This window comes from Aedes albopictus, chromosome 3 (genome assembly GCF_035046485.1).
Source record: "Aedes albopictus strain Foshan chromosome 3, AalbF5, whole genome shotgun sequence".
Lineage (NCBI taxonomy): Eukaryota > Metazoa > Arthropoda > Insecta > Diptera > Culicidae > Aedes > Aedes albopictus.
Window position 1 is genome coordinate 235,305,075 of NC_085138.1, and position 22,543 is coordinate 235,327,617.

General features: G+C 43.7%; 1 protein-coding gene across 1 annotated transcript in view; it reads left to right on the top strand.

Moving 5' to 3' along the window:
* The first annotated feature begins 5,964 nt into the window (after window positions 1–5,964).
* Window positions 5,965–22,543, top strand: part of LOC109401562 (MOXD1 homolog 1) — a 156,458-nt gene continuing 139,879 nt past the window's right edge. The window contains exon 1 of the mRNA XM_029868356.2: window positions 5,965–7,428. Within this exon, the coding sequence (XP_029724216.2) occupies window positions 7,114–7,428 (315 nt within the window). The 5' untranslated portion in view covers window positions 5,965–7,113. The remainder of the gene's footprint in view (window positions 7,429–22,543) is intronic.

A 22,543-nucleotide genomic window follows, 5' to 3' on the forward strand; every position in this document is an offset into this window, starting at 1 on the left:
CTGTTCATCACGTTATTGAAAAAGCCGCGGTTTGATATGTCGCATGCATGGGTTTAGTACACTTTCATGTTTGACCACTTCCGGCGGGACACCCGGAACCGGTTCCGGAACACAACCGGTTCAGATATGGTCTGAGAATGCTTTCCTGCTTACTGTTCATTAGAATATCAAAAAAAAGCTGCGGTTTTATATGTCGCATGCATGGGTTTAGTTCACTTTTATGTTTGGCCACTTCCGGCGGGACATCCGGAACCGGTTCCGAAACACAACCGGTTCCGATATGGTCTGAGACTGCTTCCCTGCTTACTGTTCATTAGAATATCAAAAAAAGCTGCGGTTTTATGTGTCGCATGTATGGTTTTGGTTCAATTTTATATTTGGCCACTTTTGACGGGACACCAGGAACCGGTTCCAGAACACAATCGGTTCAGATATAATCTGAGAATATTTTTCTGCTTACTGCTCATCAGGATATCAAAAAAGCCACTATTTGATACGTCGCATGCATGGTTTTGGTTAACTTTTATACTTGGCCACTTCCGGCAGGACATCTGAAACCGGTTCCGGAACACTAACGGTTCCGATATAATCTGATAATGTTTTCCTGCTTACTGTTCATCACGATATCGAAAAAGCCGCGGTTTGATATGTCGCACGCATGGGTTTAGTTCACTTTTATGTTTGGCCACTTCCGGCGGGACATCCGGAACCGGTTCCGGAACACAACCGGTTCAGATATGGTCTCAGACTATTTATCTGCTTACCATTCATCAAGTAATCGAAAATTCCGTAGTTTGATGTGCCGCATGTATGGGTTTGTAGCGTTTTGATATCTGGCCCCTTCCTGGGGTACCGGTCCGGAACACCTAAATGGCCATAACTCCGGAACGGCTGGACCGATCCGAACCATTTTCAATAGGAAACAATGGGACCAGATTCCGCGTCGAATGAACCGTCGTTCATTAAAATCGGTTGAGGTTTAGTTCATAAAAGTGATGTGAGTTTATTTTGACCACACACATACACACATACATACACACACACAGACATCACCTCAACTCGTCGAGCTGAGTTGATTGGTATATGTGACTCGACCCTCTGGGCCTCCTATCAAAAAGTCATTTTTGGAGTGAACATATAGCCTTTCCAGTACACTTAGTGTACGAGAAAGGCAAAAATTCTTATCATATACAAAAATTTACCAAAACATAAAAGTTGCTAGAAAACTGAGTTTTATATAAAAGGCTCGGAGTTTTTGGCATTTATCAATAATTCTCACTAAATAACGAATAAACCACTATCTCACTAGCTTGTCACTATCGAAATCTTCTGTTTCCAAAAATAAGTTTGGTTGATTGAAAAGCTAATATTTTGAGCAATGGACATACACAACAACGATATTTAAATGAATGTCCCAAAAATTCAAAAAGTTCAGAAATTCATTCCTTTAGGGTTGTCTCTGAGGATGTATCCTGGAATCTCTTACGAATTTCTTCAAAAAGATTTCTTCACGAAAAAATTTCTTTAGGAATTTGGAAATTCCTCCAGGGATCCCTTCTAAAATTTCCCAAGGGGAATTTTTGGGATTTGTGACAAGTGGTTGCTGGTTGTGCTATATTTGCCGAATGATCTTTCTGTACGAGTACTGTGGATTTGTACCGCTAACAGCTCGGTCGTCTTTTGCTGTAATTCTGCGGTATTAAATAAAAGTTAGTGAACCCACAATTTTCAACTTTATTACGACGGTCTCTGATGAAAACTTCCCAAACCATATCATCATGTTACAGATCATTGCAGAACATCTTCCATGTGTTTCCTCCAGAAAGAATTCTTTCACGAAATCTGGCATTAATTGCTTCACCAATTTTTTCATATTTTTTACAACTTATTTCAGAGATTGTTTAAGAAATTTGACCAGGGATTATTTCAGAAATTCCTTTGGATATTTATTTAGAAAATTCTCTAGGCATTCGTTTGGAGAATGTATTGGAGATTCCTTTTGAAATTCTATCAAAACTCTTTAGATTTTTTCTAAAAAATCTTGCTTATTTTTTTTTTTTTTTTTTTTTGTTTCAAAAATTTGTCCGAGTATTCAGCCAAAATGTCATGGATTCTTTCAAAAAATCTAATAAGGTTTCATTCGGAAATTTTCTTCAGGGATTGGTTTAGAAATTCCTCCTTTTCTACAAATTCCACAGAAAAATCTTCCAAAGAATTTTGCATGGTTTATTTCTGAAATTCCTTCGCTTTTTCAAAGAAATATCCATGAATTTGTGCACATCCTCTAGGGATTCTTTCAAAAAATCATTCGGAGATTCCTTCAGAAATTTCTTTAGACCTATATTCAGAAATTTCTAGTAAGATTATTTTAATAAATCTTTCACCGATGTCTTCAGAAACTCCAGAGTTTTCTGAAAATGTTTCAAAAGTTCCTTCAAAAATTTGTACCGGGGTTACTTAAGAAATTCTTCCAAGGATTTTACCAATAATTCCCCAGCAACAATCTTTGTGGGCCTTCTGTTAGAAGTCCCTCTAGGGACTCTTTTGAAAAAAAAAAAATGAGAGCTCCATTCGGGGATTTTCTGCAGTGGTTTCTATACTTTCCTAGGGGTTTCTTCACAATTTTATCGAGTGATTCATTCAGAAAATCTCTTATAGATTTTGTTATAAATTCAACTAATAATTTCTTAAGAAATATCAGAGAATTCTTGACTAATTTATCCAAGGATTACTTTGGAAAAAACTTCCAAAGATTTTTTGATAATTCTTTCAAAGACCCCGAAATCCATCATTTATTTAAAAAACTTACACGAGTTCCTGAAAAAAATCCAAGGGATTCTTGAAGAAATTTTTCCAGGGACTCATCCACGAGGAAATGAAGAAATTAAAATAAAAAATACTTCAAGAATTACTTTCAAAAATTCTTGCATAGTTTGTTCCACAAATCTATCTAAGAATTTATTCAGATATTTTTTTCATGAAGGAATCAGAAATGTTTCAAAGCATTCATCTAGAAAACCTTCCATGAACTTTTTCAAAAATACTTCATGGATTTTAAGGAAGACTAAGAAAATCCTCCAAGGATTTTCACTGTAGACTCTGTACTTTCAGAGATTCTTAGAAGGATTCTTAAGGAAAATCTGGAAGATATTCTTGCAGAGATTCTTGCAAATTCACACAAAGATTACATTAGAAATTCCGCCGGCTGTTCTTCTATGTATTTTCTCAGAAATTGCTTTGTGGATTCCTACAGAAATCCTTACAAAAGTTGTTTAGGATTTTTGTTAGGGGATTTCTCCAGGATTTTGTTTTTCAAAAATATCTCAAGATATTTTGTAAGGTATTCTACCAGGGAGAGGTTTGCTAGTGTTTCTTCAGAAAATCCATCTATGGATTCTTAAAATATTCCTGTTTTTTTTTTCAACACTCCGAGCCAAAACTAGAGAATCATAACTACAAGAAAAACATCAGGTTCATTACTTTCTTGGACGAAATTCGACGTCCTCGATGGCTCAACAAGAGTGCCTTCTGACGATTGCCGTCAGAAGTAAGTGGTTCGAAGAAGCCGAGAAGCTAAGAGTGGCCCACCTTGTTTGTGAACGAAGGCCAGCGCCACGGATGGTTCAGTGACCGGATTGTAGCGGTCAGGGAGTGATGGACGCATTCGCCAGGCCACGGTTCAGATAGTCAAAGGGATATTCCGGCGTCCGGGGCAGTAAGTTTGAAATGAACTAGATTTTGGTTAAGTTAAGTTACAATATTAGTTCAGTGTGTAAAGTGGGCGACCAAACTTTACCCAGAGATTCTCCCAGGAATTCTCATAGAATGCTACTCCATATTTCTACAGAAGTTCCTCATGGGATATCTCTCAGAAACTTCTTCCGGCGTTCTTCCCGTAATAACAAACATATAGTTTCTCCAAGGATTATACCCAATACTGCTCATGTTCACGTGATTGACGTAACCAATATTGACAAAGACAGCATACACAGGCTAAAAGCGAACACATGTATGTATTTGTAAATATGTAATATTATTTAATACAGTACAAGATTCAATCCTTAGTTAAATGTCAACAGGGAAAAAAAATCTTAAATTTCGTATTGTTCATTGTTCAAACTAAAAAGTGTCAACTTTGCGAATATGGGTACAAGAGCTCCTACACAGATTCCCATAGCTTTTCGTAAATCGAGAAGTTCTCTCGGGGTTTCTACAGATATTTCTCCCAAAATTTTTCCCAGAGTTTGTACTGAAGTTCCTTTCATTATATCTACAGGGCTTGCATTTGGAATTTCTGCTACCATTTTGTCGAGATTTGTTTTATAGTTTTTCCTGGCATTTTTTCCAGAAATTCTATAAGGGTTTCTCCGAAAGTTTCTTCCACGGTTTCCTTCCAGAAGCACAAACAAACAGACATAATCTTTCCAGCGTTCTTCTCATAATTTCAAACATAGTTTTCCCGGGATTCTCCCTGTAGTTCCTACACAGATTCTCAATATAGCTTTTCCCAATTCCAGTAGTTCTCCTGGGGTTTCTACAGATGTTTCTCTGGATTTTCCCTAGTGGTTCAACTAAAGCTCCTCCCGCTCCGTGGTTATCTATAGGGCTTGCATTTGTATTTTCCGCCAACTTCTGTCGAGATTTGTTTTTGAGATTTTCCCGGTTTTTTTTTTCAGAAATTCCATGTGGTTTCTTCATGGTTTCAAAAGCGTCTTCATGGTTTCATTTCAAAGTTTTAGCGTTGTTTCTCCAGGGATATCTATACGAGTTCTTTTTGCTTCTCGAAGTTTACCTTAAATTTTTCTGCCAATAACTCCTAGACTTCGATAACTTCTTCTAAGTAATGAGATTATTCTACTGGGATTTTTTCCTAAGAAGTACTGAAAAGAATTACGATAGGAAACTCGGTAGAATCTTCAGGGAACTTCCTAGGTGAAATCTCCAAAGCAATCCCACGAAGAATTCTGGAATGACTCCTGGAAATCGCTACCAGAGCAACCCCGAAAAGCCCTCCATGGAGCATGTCAAAAGGAACACCTAAAAAACCTTGGAAAAAATTGGGATATTTTTTCGAGAGGAACTTCGGAATGAGTCCAGAGAGTACTTTTGAAAAAAGTCCTGGAAGAAACATTTAGAAACATCCCACGAGAAATTCTGGGGCGTTAATGGGAAAGCCCAGGGAGAAATCCTGATAAAAAAATATAGAGAAAAAAATTACTAAAGGAACTCTGTACGTATCTTGAGAAAGAAGAATCCTGTGAGCAACTGTAACAGAAACCCCGGGAATCCATCTGGTAGAAACCACGGGAAGTTCAACAGAAATCCCAAGATAAACTGCAACAGAAGTTAAGGGAAGATCTTCAGGAGACAATACGGGAGAATAGAAATTTCCCAGAGAAGTCACTCCTGTAGAAATCTCTTGAGAAACTCTGAGAGAAATCCTACGATAATCTTTGAGAAAAATCCCGAGTGGAACTGTTGAACCTGTAGGCGGAACTCTGGCAGAATTCACGAAAAACCCCACGAAGAACTGTTTTTTGATATGGAAGCAAATTCAGGAAAAACTCTGAAAGAAACTGCGGTAGGGACTCTAGCAGGTAGCCCTTTGGAAGAAATTCCGGGAGTAATCCCCAGAGTATTCCGGGTATGTATTTTGTGAGAATCTGCAAATGAATTTCAAGAAGGGACCTAAAAAGCTATTTAGGTGTATCTCAGAAGTCTAGCCTTGATTCTGAATTTTAAATTTCCATCATAGTTTACGGTTTTTAAATAGGTTACTATGATTTTCAATGGCGTCCCATTAGAACATTAGCAATCTCTGGAGTCTGGAGTAAAAATAATTTGATTCGCACAAAAAATCACCAAAAATCACTACTAACTTGTGAATTAATATAGCCAATGCATGATTTTGACCGATTTCCATCAACGCATAAACTCACCATCCGAAAAGGTGGAAGCATAACTGGAGGGCCCGAAGCTACCGCATGCGATGCACACCGGTTGCGGCGCTCTGCTTTTCTCCAGCCGGCGGCCGTTGATGAGGCACACCGCTATGTATAATACCATCCCAGGTCTTTGCTTCTGCTGATGTAGTTGCAGCAGGGAAGGCCGGTGATAAAAGCGTAGAAAAAAATGTGTTTTCCTCCCATCTCTTTCGCGCAAACCGGCAAAACTCGATGGCCAAACAGCCGGCTTGCATGTTATATGTTGTACCACCAACTTACTGGTTGGGATGTGTGTGTAAGCCGGTCGTCGTAGCTGCGGCGGTTCCGATGGTTCAACCTGCGTTTGGGACTGTTGTTGGTGCGCGCAGATCGCTTCCAGAACATCGCCGTGCAGATCGTTGCTGAACAGCGTCGCGTCGAGGATTTTTTTCATACGTTTTGCGCTGGATGTCGTGTGTTTTGTTTTATTTTCGCGGTGCTCTTCTTCGCGACCGGCGGTAATCGATACATATCCGACGGGCAAGAACCGGCTTTTTGGGCAAATTTCGCGATCGTTATCTTTGGCTCGTCCGCCGATCCTCCGAACAACGATTCGATCCTGGGACCCATCGCGCCCGATCGTTCGCCGCGATGCAGTTTTGCAAGGTCCACTCGAGAGGTCGGCCGCAGTGACACATTCAGGCGATCAAACGGATAGAATCGGAATTCATTTGAATAATTTGGCTTGGATGACAGGAAGTGATATTTATTACCTGACGACGGGGTGAAGATGGTGCAAGTTTCCTTCTATGGATCGTGAGAATTATTCGGAGTAGAATACGTTAGAGGTGAAAAATTGACGATCCGTTTCAGTGTGTACCTAAAATTTGAAATTGTTATGAATACGAAGAAGGTTAATTCATGGGGCAAATAATTGAATTAGCGTGAGTGAATGAGTGAGTTAATGCTATAATCAAAGAAAATAGAGCTCGATGATAATTATTTTGAAAAGTCTTGTGAGAAATATCGAAGAGAGGTAGTGCTGCTCGGCCGATGTTAGTACGCCCTAGGTGTTTTGTGCTGGGAAGTGCAGAACGGTGCCAGAAATCTCCAAAAGTGCTCGAGGGGTGATTTTCCAATCCAACCAATCAAAATATAATCAACGGCAAAGGCGAAGGAAAACATAGATATGGGCAAATTAAGCAATTACTGCTCCGGTGTTTCTACTGCTCTGCTGCTGCTGATGCTGCTACTGGGCCACATTGGCGCGGTTTTCGGCAAACTGGAGCCCATCCACCACAAGTGGTCGAGGTCGGAGATTATGGATGGTAACGGGTTGTATTTGCTAGAGTGGAAGGTCGACCAGAAGGATATAGTGTTCACGGTGACGGTCAATACACGTGGATTTATCGGTCTTGGATTCTCGTACAAAAGCGAACGGATGAGCGGTTCGGATTTGGTGCTCGCCTGGGTGGACGACCGCACTGGGAAGCCCAACGTACTGGTAAGTGTTTCGATTATCTTCCTGCACAATCTGCCTTCGGGAATAAGTGGAATAATTGACACTGGGTTCCATATGGAGATTTCTCAACAACTCTTTTGCTTATACTTGAATTTCTACCAGAACGGTAAATGAAAACACCTATTTCTGGATCCCTCATTACCATATCTATTGTGAACAGGTCACAGCACTCAATGGAACGGTTCACGACTTCAGTAGAATATGGTGATACACAGAACTCGACTCCGGATAATCGAGTCCGACCTGTATATTGTCTTTTTCGACCCAATTATGTTATTAAGATGCTTGGATGATCCTATCGATTACCCTTCAAAAATCTACTGTTAGTCTCGCATCGATGGTTATCTGAACAAAACGTATTACGGACTTCTAGAGCAATACGCACTGTCGATGCAAAACGCAATCTTCTTTGTTTTTCAAGGATTATCAAATTTGGAGCTTTGAATCCATGTCCATAGAACCATGAAACCATAGAACGTCGTAAGCTAAGTTCACCTGACAAATTTTAGAATCTGCGTATCAACCCATTCAGTGGGATACATAAAGAAAATGTCCCACTAAACCTTCATCCTTTTCCCCATTGTTTGTCGAGTGTTTCAATAATGAAAATCAGCAAAGCTGTAAAAGCTGTACTTTTTACTCAGTAAATAGAACGCACCTTTACAAAACAAGCTGTACAAATTATATTCATACGCCATCACGCAAAAAATGAAGTTGTTATCAGCCCTTCAAAGCCTAAATACACTTCTCAACTCAAAACTTTTTTAAATTTATTCCTCATATAGGGTATATGTGCCACCAGTAATCTCAAGCTCCCATATTCATCCTATTCGATAACAAGCGCTTACGGCACCGATTGCTTCCGTTCTTTTTAGTTTTCATGGGTGCTCACTTCTTACAAAAAATACAAAAATAAGAAACAAAGCAAACAGCGCTTCAATCCTTTGTTTTTCGTAGTATGAAAACGGAAGCCACATGCTTAATAAGGGAACCAATACCCTATGTGAATTTTAACTGATATGTTCTTTTTCATTTATTTAGCGTTACATTACAATAATAATAAAACTTAATCAAAAATTTCTCACCACAACACTCGGTTCGTGTCTGCAGTCCTCCATCCTCGCCCTACTTTACCAGATCGTTCTGCACCTGATACGCCCACCTTTTTGCGAACACCAGCTTTACAGTGTAGTTGTCCTGCATTCTCACAACAAGACCTGTTTATCGTATCCTCCCAGATATTTTCACTTTCCGGATGCTTGGTAGCCGTAGAGTAAGGACGTGCCTCATTCTTCGCCACCGCACACCTTTCTTCTGCACACCGCAAAAGATGGTCCTAAGCACCCGACGCTTGAACACTTGGAGTGTTTGCATAGTCCAGGTCTCGTGCCCGACGCTTGAACACATCGAGTCGAGCATAGTCCAGGTCTCGTGCCCGTAGAATACCACCAGGCCCATCAGCGTTTTGCACATAGTATATAGTAGGTGCGAGGGTGAATATTGGACCGTTGATGCGCCTTCGTATTTCACGGATAACGTTGTTATCTGCCGTTAATAAGGACCCGAGGTAGGCGAAGTTCTAAACCATCACGCAAGTGTCCACGTCTATCATAACACTGCTGCCTAAACTTTCCCTTGGCTTCATGTTCTGTAACTGCCGACTAGCTCAAAAGAAAGCCTTCCTGCGACTCCCCGAAAAAACATCTCATGATCGACATGCTTCATGCTAATTGCGGGCAGATAATCTTCGCACTGTACATAGTACATTAAATCTCACGTGAAGTTACTTTCATACACCTTTATTTCGGACTTTTCCGGCCTCTTCTCTACACTTTCCCACATTCTTGATCCTACTCTAACCTGATCTTTCCTTTTCTAATCAGGGCCCCTTCTACCTTCCACTTTTCACCACCAGCTTCCACCAGATCCTGTACGCTGGCGGCATTACGTACTAGCCTTCGGGGTAACGAGTGTGTTGACGGACTCGGTCGACGTCGGGACATGATGAAACTGCCCGACGTAAGGTGGAGGGGGGTTCTTGAAAACCTACAAAACCGAAGTTCTGTCCAAGAATAGCGGTGATCTGCTGCCCTTCTACACACTTCACACTATTTTACTGTTCCATCTTTCACACTTTCTATGCGGGCACAACCATCCGCACGATCATTCATTGTAACCTTTCCGGTTGGCGGTTCTTCTGCCAGTCTTCTCAAGCATTACGGAGTGAAGTATCAACTTCTCTCTTGAGTTCAGACGAATTGTTCTCCGTAGACTTCTCTTGTTGTTCACCACTGGTACCTTCACCAGTGCCTTCCCCAGCACCTTCCGCATTCTTAGCACCTTCGCTATCCTTCTCATCTACCTGCTTCTTGAACTCGATGTATGAATCCTTGTATCACTTGGCAATCTTTCGGATCTGTTGCTCCTTGCTCTTGGCATCTCATAACTGTTCCTCCTTATTGGGCAGCTCATCGGTCAACTTCTTAAGATCTTCATCGCGTTTCATCAGAGTAGTCTTCACCCCACCAATCTCGGTAGTTATTTTAGCTCCGCCCTGTCGCAGCACATCCAACTCTTCGGCGTACATCTTGTGCTGCTCATTAGATCCTGCCAACTGTTCAGTGTTCGAGTTCAATTCCTCGCTGGATTTCTTCAGCAGTCCTTCTTCTGTGTTAGCATCTTAGCCAGGTTCTCCCACTCGGTTTGCAGCCATTTCCAGTCCTCGGGGCTGGTCTTGTTCGAGCGTTCCACCATTGGCACGCTGCTGCCATCTGGTTGCCTCCAAACGCAGAGTAAAATTCTCACTCACAGCCGATTCGATCTTAACGCTCAATTCTCGAACGGAAGGATCAGACAGAGTTGCTTCACGATGACGATGTAAATCATGCTGCTTCGTCATTATCTAGTATTCTTCTCTATGCTATTCAACAGTATGTGCCGCTTCGAACTCGAACTGAGCCAATGAAACCCACCTGGTCGAACTCGCAACTAAAACACCTTAAGCGACTTAAGAGGGCAGCCCTTAGAAAGCATAGTAAATACCGTTCAGATCGCGTATTCTGACGCCAATGAAGCGTATTCTAGGCTCAATGATCATCTGTACAACGCACAACAAATCCAGATTCAAAGCCGCCTCAAGTCAGACCCTAAGAGTTTTTGGCGTTACGTGAATGATCAGTAGGCCGTCCCTTATTTTCCATAAATTAGAAATGTTATAAGTTCGTTTGTGGAAAATGATCGTTTTAGCTAAGAAATGATCGTGTCAAAATTTGAAGTCCGTATCTCAAGGCTAAGGGTCCCTCAAGGGGCCTAAAGTTGTCAAAAATTGTATGGGACAAAAAACATGTAATTTTTTTCGACAAAAAAAAAACGCTATTCTAAACCGGTGATTTTAAGACCCTAAAGGGCTAAAAATGTGCTTAGATTTGCGATATCTCTACTCGTTTCCGAGTTATTGACAAAAAACAACCGAAAAATCAGCAATTTTGACCACTTTTTTAGATTTTGAAGGAAACCTACCCTACTTTGTTCAATAACTCAAAAACGAGTGGAGATATCGCAATTCTAAGCACATTTTCGGCCCATTAGGGACCTAAAATCACCGGTTTTAGTAGAACAGCATATTTTTATGTCGATAAAAATTTCATGTTTTTTTTTTGGTCCCATACCATTTTTGACAACTTTAGGCCCCTTGAGGGACCACTTAGCCTTGAGATACGGACTTCAAATTTTGACACGATCATTTCTTAGCTAAAACGATCATTTTCCACTAATGAACTTATAACATTTCCAATTTTTGCAAAATAAGGGACGGCCTAATGATCAGCGGAATCAAAAAGGTCTACCGGCATCGATGTCCAATGGAGTAGGTGTGGATGTGTGTTCTACGACAGAAACAGCAGATATGTTCCGTACCCAGTTTCGAAGCGTGTGCACCGACGAAGTACTTACTGCGAGGATATCAACACTACAACTTCCACCATCCCGCACCTGCCTAATCCAGGTTTCCAGGTCTCCATTACTTCCGATACAGTCATGTGTGCTTCGAGAAAATTGAAGTCATACACAGGATATGGTCCGGATTGTATTCCATCTCTTCTACATAAAAGATGTGCTACTTCTTTGGCAACACCTATTGCCGGAATTTTCAACAAGTCGCTAACTACTGGGAAATTTTCGGCCTGCTGGAAAGACTCCTTCGTATTTCCCATATACAAGAAAGGCTGCAGAACGAACGTAGCTAATTACCGTGGTATTGCCTCGCTGAGTGCCATCTCCAAGTTGTTTGAGCTTATTGTCCTCGATAAGTTGTTTCATGAGTGTGCACATTATATTTCGAAGAATCAACACGGATTCATGCCCAAGCGATCAACATCTTCCCATCTGGCAACGTTCACTTCATTCATCCTCCGTGAGATGGAAAAGGGTCATCAAGTGGATGCTGTTTATACAGATCTTTCCGCGGCATTCGACAAAATGAACCATGCGATTTCCCTTGCCAAATTTGAAAAATTGGGTTTCGATGGCAACTCACTCAACTGGCTTCGCTCTTATCTGACTGGTCGTAGTATCTCAGTTAAAATTGGTGATCATGTATCACTGCCATTTTTTATCACTTCTGGTGTCCCACAAGGAAGCCATCTTGGACCGTTTTTGTTTTTGATGTATATGATCGATGTCAATTTTATCCTGAAATGTTTAACATTATCGTACGCTGATGATCTAAAGCTTTACCAGGTTATTAAAACTCCAAATGATGCATCTTTCCTGCAGCAGGATCTTCAGACTTTTGCTGATTGGTGCCATCGTAATCGGATGCTATTGAATGCTTCGAAGTGTTCGGTTATATCTTTTGGTCGAAAGCATTTGCCGTATCAACACAACTACCACTTAGATATTACTAGTTTAAAGCGTGAGACTACAGTTAAAGATTTGGGAGTTATGCTAGACAGCAAACTGTCCTTCAAACATCGAGTGTCGTATATTGTGTCCAAGGCTTCCTCTCAATTAGGGTTCATTTTTCGCTTCACAAAAAAATTCAAGGATGTTTACTGCTTGAAAGCATTGTATTGCTCTTTGGTTCGTCCTATTCTAGAATACTCTTTTGTAGTTTGGGCACCATACTACATGTCTGATATCCAACGAATTGAAGGAATACAGCGCAAATTCGTTCGATTCGCCCTCCGATTTCTTTACTGGAGAGATCCTTTTAACTTGCCCAGCTATGAAGACCGTTGTCGGCTCATTAACCTGGAACTTCTTCAAGCAAGGAGAAATGTTGCTAAATCATGTTTCATTGGTGATCTCTTGCAGAATAATATCGACTGTCCTGAGTTACTCGGGAAAATTAAAATAAATACTCGCAGACGTAGTCTACGGTCGCACTCATTTTTAAGTTTGAATTACTCTAGAACCAACTATTGTAACCAGTGTAAGTCTCTATAAGGTCTGAAGAGACGGGAATTCTGAGCATCCCTAGATTGGCAAGTCGGGCTTTGTAGTCTGTGTGGCAAATCATCGTACTGTCTACTATCGCTCTTGAAACGTGGTATCCATTCATTCGTGTGGAAACTGCCTGCTATTCAAAACGCGGTTGAAAAAGGCCGGAGCTCGTTTAGTTTTGAGCCAAAAGTGTGGATTTAGTTCACACTATGCTGTTAACGAACCGTTTCAAAGTATGTGCAGTGTTTTCAATAGATGTTATGAGGTTTTTGATTTTCATGTTTCCCGTGCAGTTAATAAGAGTAGATTTAAGAAGATTTTATGTTAGTTTTAAGTAGTTGAGTATTAAGTATTTGTCATTGGGGTGTGTATTTTACCTGTTGACAGTAATAATGAATAAATGAATTCTCGAACCTTCACCTGCAACGGGAAGCTCATCTTCCGCCATCAGCAAACGTTCCGACAACTGCCTGATCCTATTGTTCAGACTGTCCTGTTCTACTCGCAGCACCCGATTGCTGTCCGTGATGGCATTGAAAGTATCCAGCTTCCTCAGAATGTCTTCATGCTTGGCGGCCGTCACAACTCCGGTTTCAGATTTCTACCGCTCCGTTGCCAACTCAGCCTGGACCTCTTCCAGCTTCTTCTGAAACATCATCAGCTCCGACTGCACTCGCACATTTTCCGACCGCAGAACTTGGCCACCGCAATGTCCTTCTACTTCTGCAGGTACTTGATGATCTGCAGCAGCTGATCCACGGAACGTTTCTCTTCCTCCGAGATCGACTTGATTTGTCGGCCGTCGGTTTCTGCTCCATGGCTGCCAAAATCGAGAACTTCATCCTGAGACTCTGAATCTGATCGTGCAGAGCGGAATTCGGCGAGTTCAAGTCGGACAGGCGTTCCTCCAGCTGTTCGATTTCCTTCTTCATCATCTCCTCGTGATTCCTCCAGCATTCCTCGCTGGTGTTAACCCGTTCGATGGCCTGATCCCGGGCGAGTTTCAGTTCGTCGAACTGCTGCTTAGTTTTCTGGACTTTTTCCTTGAGGATGGACAGCTGCTGGATGTCGTCCGAATGTTGGCGTATTTCTGCTCGGCGACTTGCAGCAACTCCAGCAGGGAATTGTCCTTCTCTCGAAGTTCTCTTGAGTTCGGTTTCGCTCTTCTTCAGAGTGCTGAGCCGCTGGAGTATTCTGTTGCAATAGTTTGACATGGTGGTCAATGTTTAAGGGAATTTTTGATCAAAATTAATCCCCAGAAGTACCAAATTGAAAAAGTCCAAAGTTCGCCAGATCACGCATGTTGGAGGATCATCCTCTATCGTCACAAACAATATCTCTGCATATCGATACTCCGAGATCTTGCAGATTCATCTTGAGCATACTTCATGTCTCATTTCCGTAGAAAACAACCGGTCTTATTGGCATTTCTGCTAATCAATATGCAAAAGTTGAAGATATTATAGTACCCTCGATGCAAATTTTAATATCGAAAATTTCAATCAACTCAAAATTCGGCCATGTGCATCGTCCCAAAATATCGCTCTAAATGAGGAAAAATAATCTGCATAAATAATCTGATATTGATTCAATGTTGTCTTCATCTCAACTCATTCGACTCGTGTTCCCGAAGCAAAATGAACATCCTATAATTTAGAGGGCTCCAGGATAATACACTAATAATCGGATGTACCCACGTGTTAGCTGCTTGTACTACACATGCAGCAGGCTTGCATCAAGTTCAACACCCATCGTATCTTCTGCTATACCTACCTAGTGGGTGTACGTTAAATAGAGCAATGCTGCCGCTGACGGCTGCTTGTTGGTTCCACAGATTATTCATGCTCTTTTTCCACCATATCGGCAGCACAATCGCATCGGCTTGGCAGCCGGCTCGGCTCGACTTGGCTCAACTTTCGAGGATATAATGTAGTGGTGGTGCCTGCCTGCCTGCCCTATTGTAAGCAAGCATGCAATCAAAAGACAGCTGTAGACCGTGAAGAAGGGAAGCACACATGTAGGCCACCGCCATGCAAACATTGAAGGCTGAACTTCCTTTTTTTCGCCGTCTTCGCTTGCGTGTTCTTCTTCGGCACATCGTCGTAGTCATCGTCCCATATCCGTACCACGTGACTGGCGATGAGGCCCAGTGCGGAAGGAACCCCTTCCGTTTGGAGATGTTTGTCCCCTTCTTCCGAGCCCATACTCATACAATCATCTCCAGTATACTCATTCGATCCACGTCACTTTTGTTCCATCTCAATCCATTTTGGACAGGGAAAGCGAGAGAAACAGCCCTTGAACACACTTTTGAGTGTGGGTATTCTACAGGATTATTTTTCAACGGGTGTCCGTCCTGATGTTGGTGTCTGCTGGCTGGTGGCTTCCACCACGACGATGGGCGAAAGTTTTTCGAATTGGTACGAAAATAATGTTGCAGGTAGATGTAGGTAGAGGCATACGGCGCCGCGCACATCAGGCATCTGTTCCCAATCTGGTAAACCGTGTGCTGCTGCTGTCCTGGAGGATAATATGTGCGCTTTCCCTTCTGCGATGAGGGCATTATGTGCGGTCGCGGAAATGCGGTTCCGGTTTTTTCGGATGAATTAAAATTAATTATCTCCCTCGTGGAGGGGATGAGAAAGCCGACATATGTTACATTGCATTATCGTTATTGTTGGATTTATGGATGCGAATTGTTTACATTGGAAGTAGTGCGAAGTATATCAATACGTTTGCCAGAGATTAAATCTTGGAGTAATAAGATAATGTTGCAAAAAATCAGCTGGACAATAAGGAAAAGAAGAAAAAGTTATACAGAAATACAGAAAAAGTTCTGCAAACATGTTACATTAACAGGCACTATTTAAATAATAATTGCTGCTATGAAAACCATAGCATTTATTCGGGAAAGCAAATATAATTTTTCTTTAAACATCCTTAGCGTTTGAAATATTTGAGCATGTTCGAAATGCTATCTGTTCCTATAAGAAATTGGATTATGAGAATTATCCGTCGCTAAACATTCTTATCCTTCCGTAACTCGCGCGGTTGACTACCTGCGTCAGCACCACACTAATGCAGAGTACAAAAAGCGAGATTTTTTCAACGTGTTGTACAAAATACAACAGCGCGATCGCTCGAGGGTTATATGAAATGTCTTCATACAAAACAGGTTACCCCCAAAATAGATAACAAAAAGTAGAATATTGCCAAATCTAGCTCGCGAGTGGTTCTGTTGCGGCCAGCATTATTTTTAATGCAGACACAAAGTATTTGCTTAGTTCCTGAATTGTTTACCTCACATCAAAGATTAGAAGCTTACCTGCCCGGACCAATAGGTGTAGAAACCGTGGGCTCGAATCCAACCTTGATAAGACCTACTGGCTGCCGTCACGACAGTTTCATACCAGCAAGTCTTTCGCGGGTTCCATTGGATCAACTGTCCGAAAAAAGGGTCGAGTTTGACCGCAGGGCACCGATACGAGCTGCATATCCGACTCTGAATTCTGGGGCCACCTTTTGATTACGAATGACTTAGCTACTACTCGAGTCCACGTGCCATCTCCTCTAAAGTTCCAATACGATATGGACGATAGCGGATGAAACGGAGTTCCAGCCAAAAACATCTCTAGCTCTTTTTTTTTCTTCTGTAAGCAATGAAGGAATTACTCCTGAACGACCCAGGTCCAGGTATTGTAGGGTTGGAGACCATCTCCTACAGGCAAACGAGATGAATCAGCCGAGGGCTGAAAATCTCGATAATAAAGAAAAATAATAAATAATAATAATCCTACAGGCAGGGATGGCATTCCGCGCACACTTGCACTCACACTGAGGAGCATGCCATCCCTGCCTACAGGCAAAGTATAACACAAGACTACACTCCCGACCCATTACACCAAACCCTACGTCTCTCCATGGCCACCGGAACCCATTGCTTCGGAGAGGGCCTGGTGCACATCGTGCCCTCAAGATTAGCATTGTAGCCATGCAGCAACGAACACCCATGACGCGCTCTATGAAAAGTCCACCAAGGTAGAATGCTGGTGCTTTGTCAGCTTCTTGGGTGGTCTTACCACTCCCTTTATCCTCGGATGGCGGGCAGAGTCAACCACCTCGCTCATACCGTAGTGTTCTGCAAGTACCAAGAACTGATAATGCGTGTACTTGGCATTCCCGTAAGTAAGGCCTATGGTCGTTTGACCACATCTAATCTGAACACTTTTTAATTTTTAAAAGACACTACACCGTCTTCAACCAGAGGTTGTACAGACTGAACAAGCACTTACATAAGACAACGGACAACACACATAACACCCAGTGGCCCAGTGGAGAATTTTCCGTTCGACGAAAAGTTTCCCCCGACTGGAGCGGGAATCGAACCCACACTCCGAGGCTTACGAAACGTCTAGATGGCTGACGCCTCTAGCCGCACGGCCACGAAGCCCACTTTTTTACCACAATTTTACCCCCTCTAATCTGCACATCGTTCAAATTAAAAATGGTTCAAACGTCATTCTGCTAATGGAACGGGATGAAACGGAACGCAGAATCAAAACAAAACATCAAACAAAGCTGCCAGCAGTATGTTTTTCCGTCGCCCACAGGGTTGCTAGAAGTTCAAACTAAAATTTAACCCCGTTGGTTTGCATGAGGTGTCGTTCAAACCAACGGGGGTAGACGGTAGTTTCCGGCTAAGAATAGGACTTACCTTACCTTACCTTACCAATCAGGCTAAGGCCGGGGTGGCCTCTGCTGTACATAGTAGCCTCCTCCATTCCACTCCGTCCATGGCTGTTTGTCTCCAGTTCCGCACTCTGCGTAGGGTCCGCAGATCGTCCTCCACTTGGTCGACCCACCTAGCTCGCTGCGCTCCACGTCTTCTTGTATCGGTCGGATGACTCTCGAGAACCATTTTATTCGGGTTGCTATCCGACATCCTGATGACGTGACCCGCCCACCGTAGCCTCCCGATTTTCGCGGTATGGACGATGGTTGGTTCTCTCAGCAGCTGATGCAGCTCGTGGTTCATTCGCCTTCTCCAAGTCCGGTCTTCCATCTGCACTCCGCCGTAGATGGTACGCAACACCTTCCGTTCGAAAACTCCAAGGGCGCGTTGGTCCTTTGCACGTAGGGTCCATGTTTCGTGCCCATAGAGGACGACCGGTCTAATCAGCGTTTTGTAGATAGTTAATTTCGTGTTACGGCGAACTTTATTCGATCGTAGAGTTCTGCGGAGTCCAAAGTACGCACGATTTCCTGCCACAATGCGCCTCTGAATTTCTCTGCTGGTGTCGTTGTCGGCGGTCACCAGTGAGCCCAAATACACGAATTCTTCAACCGCCTCGATTTCATCACCGTCGATATGAATTCGGGATAGCGGGCGCGGTGATTCCTCCCTGGAGCCCTTTGCCATCATGTACTTTGTCTTCAACACATTAATGACTAATCCGATTCGCCTGGCTTCACTCTTTAGTCGGATGTACGTTCCCGCCATCGTCTCAAATTTACGAACAATAATATCAATATCATCAGCGAAACCAAGCAGCTGAACGGACTTCGTGAAAATCGTCGTGTTAATCCCCGCTCTCCTTATTACACCTTCTAACGCAATGTTGAACAGCAAGCACGAAAGACCATCACCTTGCCGTAACCCTCTGCGAGATTCGAACAGACTCGAGAGTGTCCCTGATACTCGAACTACGCACATCACTCGATCCATCGTCGCCTTAATCAATCGTATCAGTTTATCCGGGAATCCGTATTCGTGCATGATCTGCCATAGCTGTTCTCGATCGATTGTATCATACGCCGATTTGAAATCGATGAACAAGTGATGTGTGGGCACGTTGTATTCGCGGCATTTCTGCAACACCTGGTGGATGGCGAACATCTGATCCGTTGTAGCGCGTTCACCCATGAATCCAGCCTGGTATTGCCCCACGAACTTTCTTGCAATCGGTGATAGACGGCGGCATAAAATTTGGGAGAGCACCTTGTAGGCAGCGCTCAGTAGTGTGATCGCGCGATAGTTCCCGCAATCCAACTTGTCGCCCTTTTTGTAGGTGGGACACACGATACCTTCCATCCATTCCTCCGGTAATACTTCCTCCCAAATCTTGGTAATGACCCACTGTAGTGCTCTCACCAGTGCTTCTCCACCGTATTTTAGAAGCTCGCTTGGTAGTTGATCTGCTCCAGCGGCTTTGTTGTTTTTCAACCGGCCAACCTCCTCCTCAATCTCTTGGAGGTCAGGGGCCGGAAGTCTTTCGTCCTGTGCACATACTCCTAAATCTGTTACCACGCCACCTTCGGTACTTGCAACGTCGCCATTGAGGTGCTCATCGTAATGCTGCCGCCACCTGTCGACCACCTCACGCTCGCTCGTGAGAATATTCCCGTAATTATCTCGACACATGTCGGCTTGTGGCACGAAGTCATTGCGCGAGCGGTTCAGCTTCTCGTAGAACTTTCGTGTGTCCTTAGCGCGGTACAGCTCTTCCATCGCTTCGCGATCTCGTTCTTCCTGCAGAATAGGACTACTAACTCGAATTCAAGGTGTCAAGCAACCCGTGCCGAGGAATGAGTGATCGAGGGAGTGAAAAAGATGCTCGATCGTTAACAGAGGCTTTTCGTCCCTTACCGCGTTAATGCAGGGCTCTGGCTTGGTGGATCTTCTTTCCTGTGCTACTCGTGGGATCCAAAAATGAGCATGATAAAATCATTGACGTTGCATCGTCGAAGTTCAACACAAGCAAGGACCTTAAACAACCCTGTTCGAAAGTCGATGAACGAGGTCAAGCAAAACCACGAGAGACTTGTGGAAACTGCAGCAGCGGCAGAACCGGCAAAAGCAACGCCTACGACGTCTACCCAGACGGAGACCTTCGCCTACGCAGAAAGCCCAAAGGCTGTGGCAAATGCAACTGCTTTTGATAAACATTGGCAAAAGCGGGTGAGGCAACCGTTAGGTGAGCAACTGTCTGGCCCTCAATGCTAGGCGCTTGTCAACAAGATCGATTAGTCTAAGTATACTCAAACGTCTTGAAGGCGAAGCGAAGCGACACCAAGCTCGTGGATTTGGAAGCCAACGTGCGCAGGATTAGACGTACTCGTACGGGTGAAATGACCCTCAAGCTTAAGCGCGACAAGGAGCGTAAGGGCGCCGCCTACAAAACTCTGTCGGAAGAGGTCCTTAGCGAAGGGGTCCCGATGAATGCTCTTACAGCAGAAGCGACACTGAAGGTGAAGAACCTAGATGAGATCACCGAAGTGGAAGAGATCGTAGCCGTTCGGCTACGGAAGGCCCCGGCAAGGACATAGGTAGCGTTGGTACAGCTACCTGTGGCGGACGCAAATAAGTAACGCACCTGAACCTAAGTCACTGTAACGCAGCTCAGCAACTGCTTTGTCCGGCAGTTTCTGACGGATATCGCCATCATAGCGAACCTATACCGAGTACCCACCGGCAACGGCAATTGGGTCGCGGATGGTTCCAGAAAATGGCCTGGCGATATGGACGACGGGTAAACACCCCGTCCAGGAGTTGATGTCTACTAGCTATGAGGGCATCGTGGTCGCCAAAGTAAACTGGGTCTTCTTCTGTAGCTGCTATGCGCCTCCGCGGTGGTCGATCGAGCAGTTCACGCAGATACTGGACTGTGTGACGACCTTACTGACTGGGCAAAGCCCGGTTGTAATAGCAGGTGACTTCAATGCCTAAGCGGTGATCAGTGTAGGCCATTGCACTATCACTTCGAAGCGCTTCGTCAAACACTTGGGGGTGATGATCGACGATAAGCTTACCTTCGAGTGCCACGTTGATTACGCCCGCAAAAGAGCTATGCCTGCAAATAGCTCTGCGATATATGCCAGTAAGCACAAGCTTTTGGCTAGTTCATACTAAGGTATGGCGGCCTGGCGTGGGCTACGGTGCTAAGTACCGAAAGTTACCGTGGTAAGCTGGGAAGTACTTAAAACCTGATGTAGCTGAGGATTGCGATGGCGTACTGTTCCGTGTCACACGATGCGCTCTGCTTCATCACTGGTATGGTTTTTTCGGTATCCTTATCACTACCGTGTGCAGCATAGTTGTCCCATGTTAATAGGAATTCCCATAGAACATGGGACAACTATGCTGCACACGGCAGATCAGGGAAGACATAAAGTGCTTCGAATTGCGCGGCACATAAGGTATACGTAGGACTGCCAAGGTCAAATGGCAGCGCGTGGGAGACAGTTCGACCAAAAGAAGATTGACCCACAGGTTGATCCCGAGGGTACATAGGTAGGTTAACAGGCGCTATGGTAAAATAACATTTCACCTGAATCATGTCCTTTTAGGCCATGGTTGCTTCCGTAGGTATCTATACATCGTTTCGGTATTGCGGGTTCATCCGAACGTCCGGCTTGTGCTGATCTAGAGGAAACAGCGGAACACGTTTTGTTCGTGTGTCCGCGTTTTCGCACAATGCGTGACCGCATGCTTGCCACATGCGGGGAGGACACTACTCCGGACAATCTTGTCCAGAGGATGTGTCAGGGAAGATTTTGGCTGGAATGCCGTTACAACGGCTATCACCCACATCGTCTTGGAGCTACAGAAGAGGTGGCGCGTGAACTTGGCAAATGGCTAGTTCAGATGCTATACAAGATGTGGTTCAGGGGCTCGGAGTCGGCTACGTAGGTCATAACGGTGCCATGCGGTCGAAATCGACCACCACCATAAGATTGCTTCAGTCTGGGCATTTGCAGTCCCAAGACATGTATCCCGTTTCTTAACACCTGAAACAAGACTCCGGCGGCTGTTCAATGGTCAACGAGACCCATTAGGTGTGGCCGAATATCCAGTAATACATTTTGTTTCAGCAGTTGTGCAGAAGAGAGTCAGTGATGGCAATAAATTGTTGGTGGTGGGTCAGGGAATTGAATTCATGACCATTCGCGCTTACGATGCTGAATTCCAATATTCCATACTACAAAGCCTCACTAGGGTACAACAATCACAATGACTCACCCTAACGTCTACACGCAAAAAAATCCGTTCCGATAAACGTGAACTCCCAGTCACGGCAACGGGAACTATGCATAGCAACGATAACAACAATAAGAAATGTACACCGTGAACTAGAGTTCACGTTTTTGAGAACGCCCATATTGACAGCTGGAACTAGTTCCAGTTCACGGTGTATATTTGCTTGTTCTCATATTTGCGTTTGTTTGTTCACGTTTATCAGAACGGATTTCTGAGCGTGTACCTACCTGTATTTTCCTGTATTGCTTCACGTCATCATAGGGCGCCGTATTATTTCCTAAAGCGAACAGTCCATTCCATTTTGGCCTGCTCCCATGCCTATACTAACCACCGAAGAACCAGCAGCTTTATTCGGACAAGAATGGGAACAATGAGGCTTGCATTAATAAGGCATAATTTTCCCGTAGGTAGGTTCTAAACTTCCCATCTCACACGTGTCTGGCCCCCGGCGCGGCAGCGGGCGCTTATACATCGATGTGGTCGGTCATAACCGAGTAAGCAAGTATTTAGTTGGGGCGGGAGGAATCGTCATCAATGGAACGATGATGGAAGAGCAAAAGCAAGGAATTACCTACCTTTTCAGCCCGCAACCGCATAGTGTTCACAATGATGTTGAGT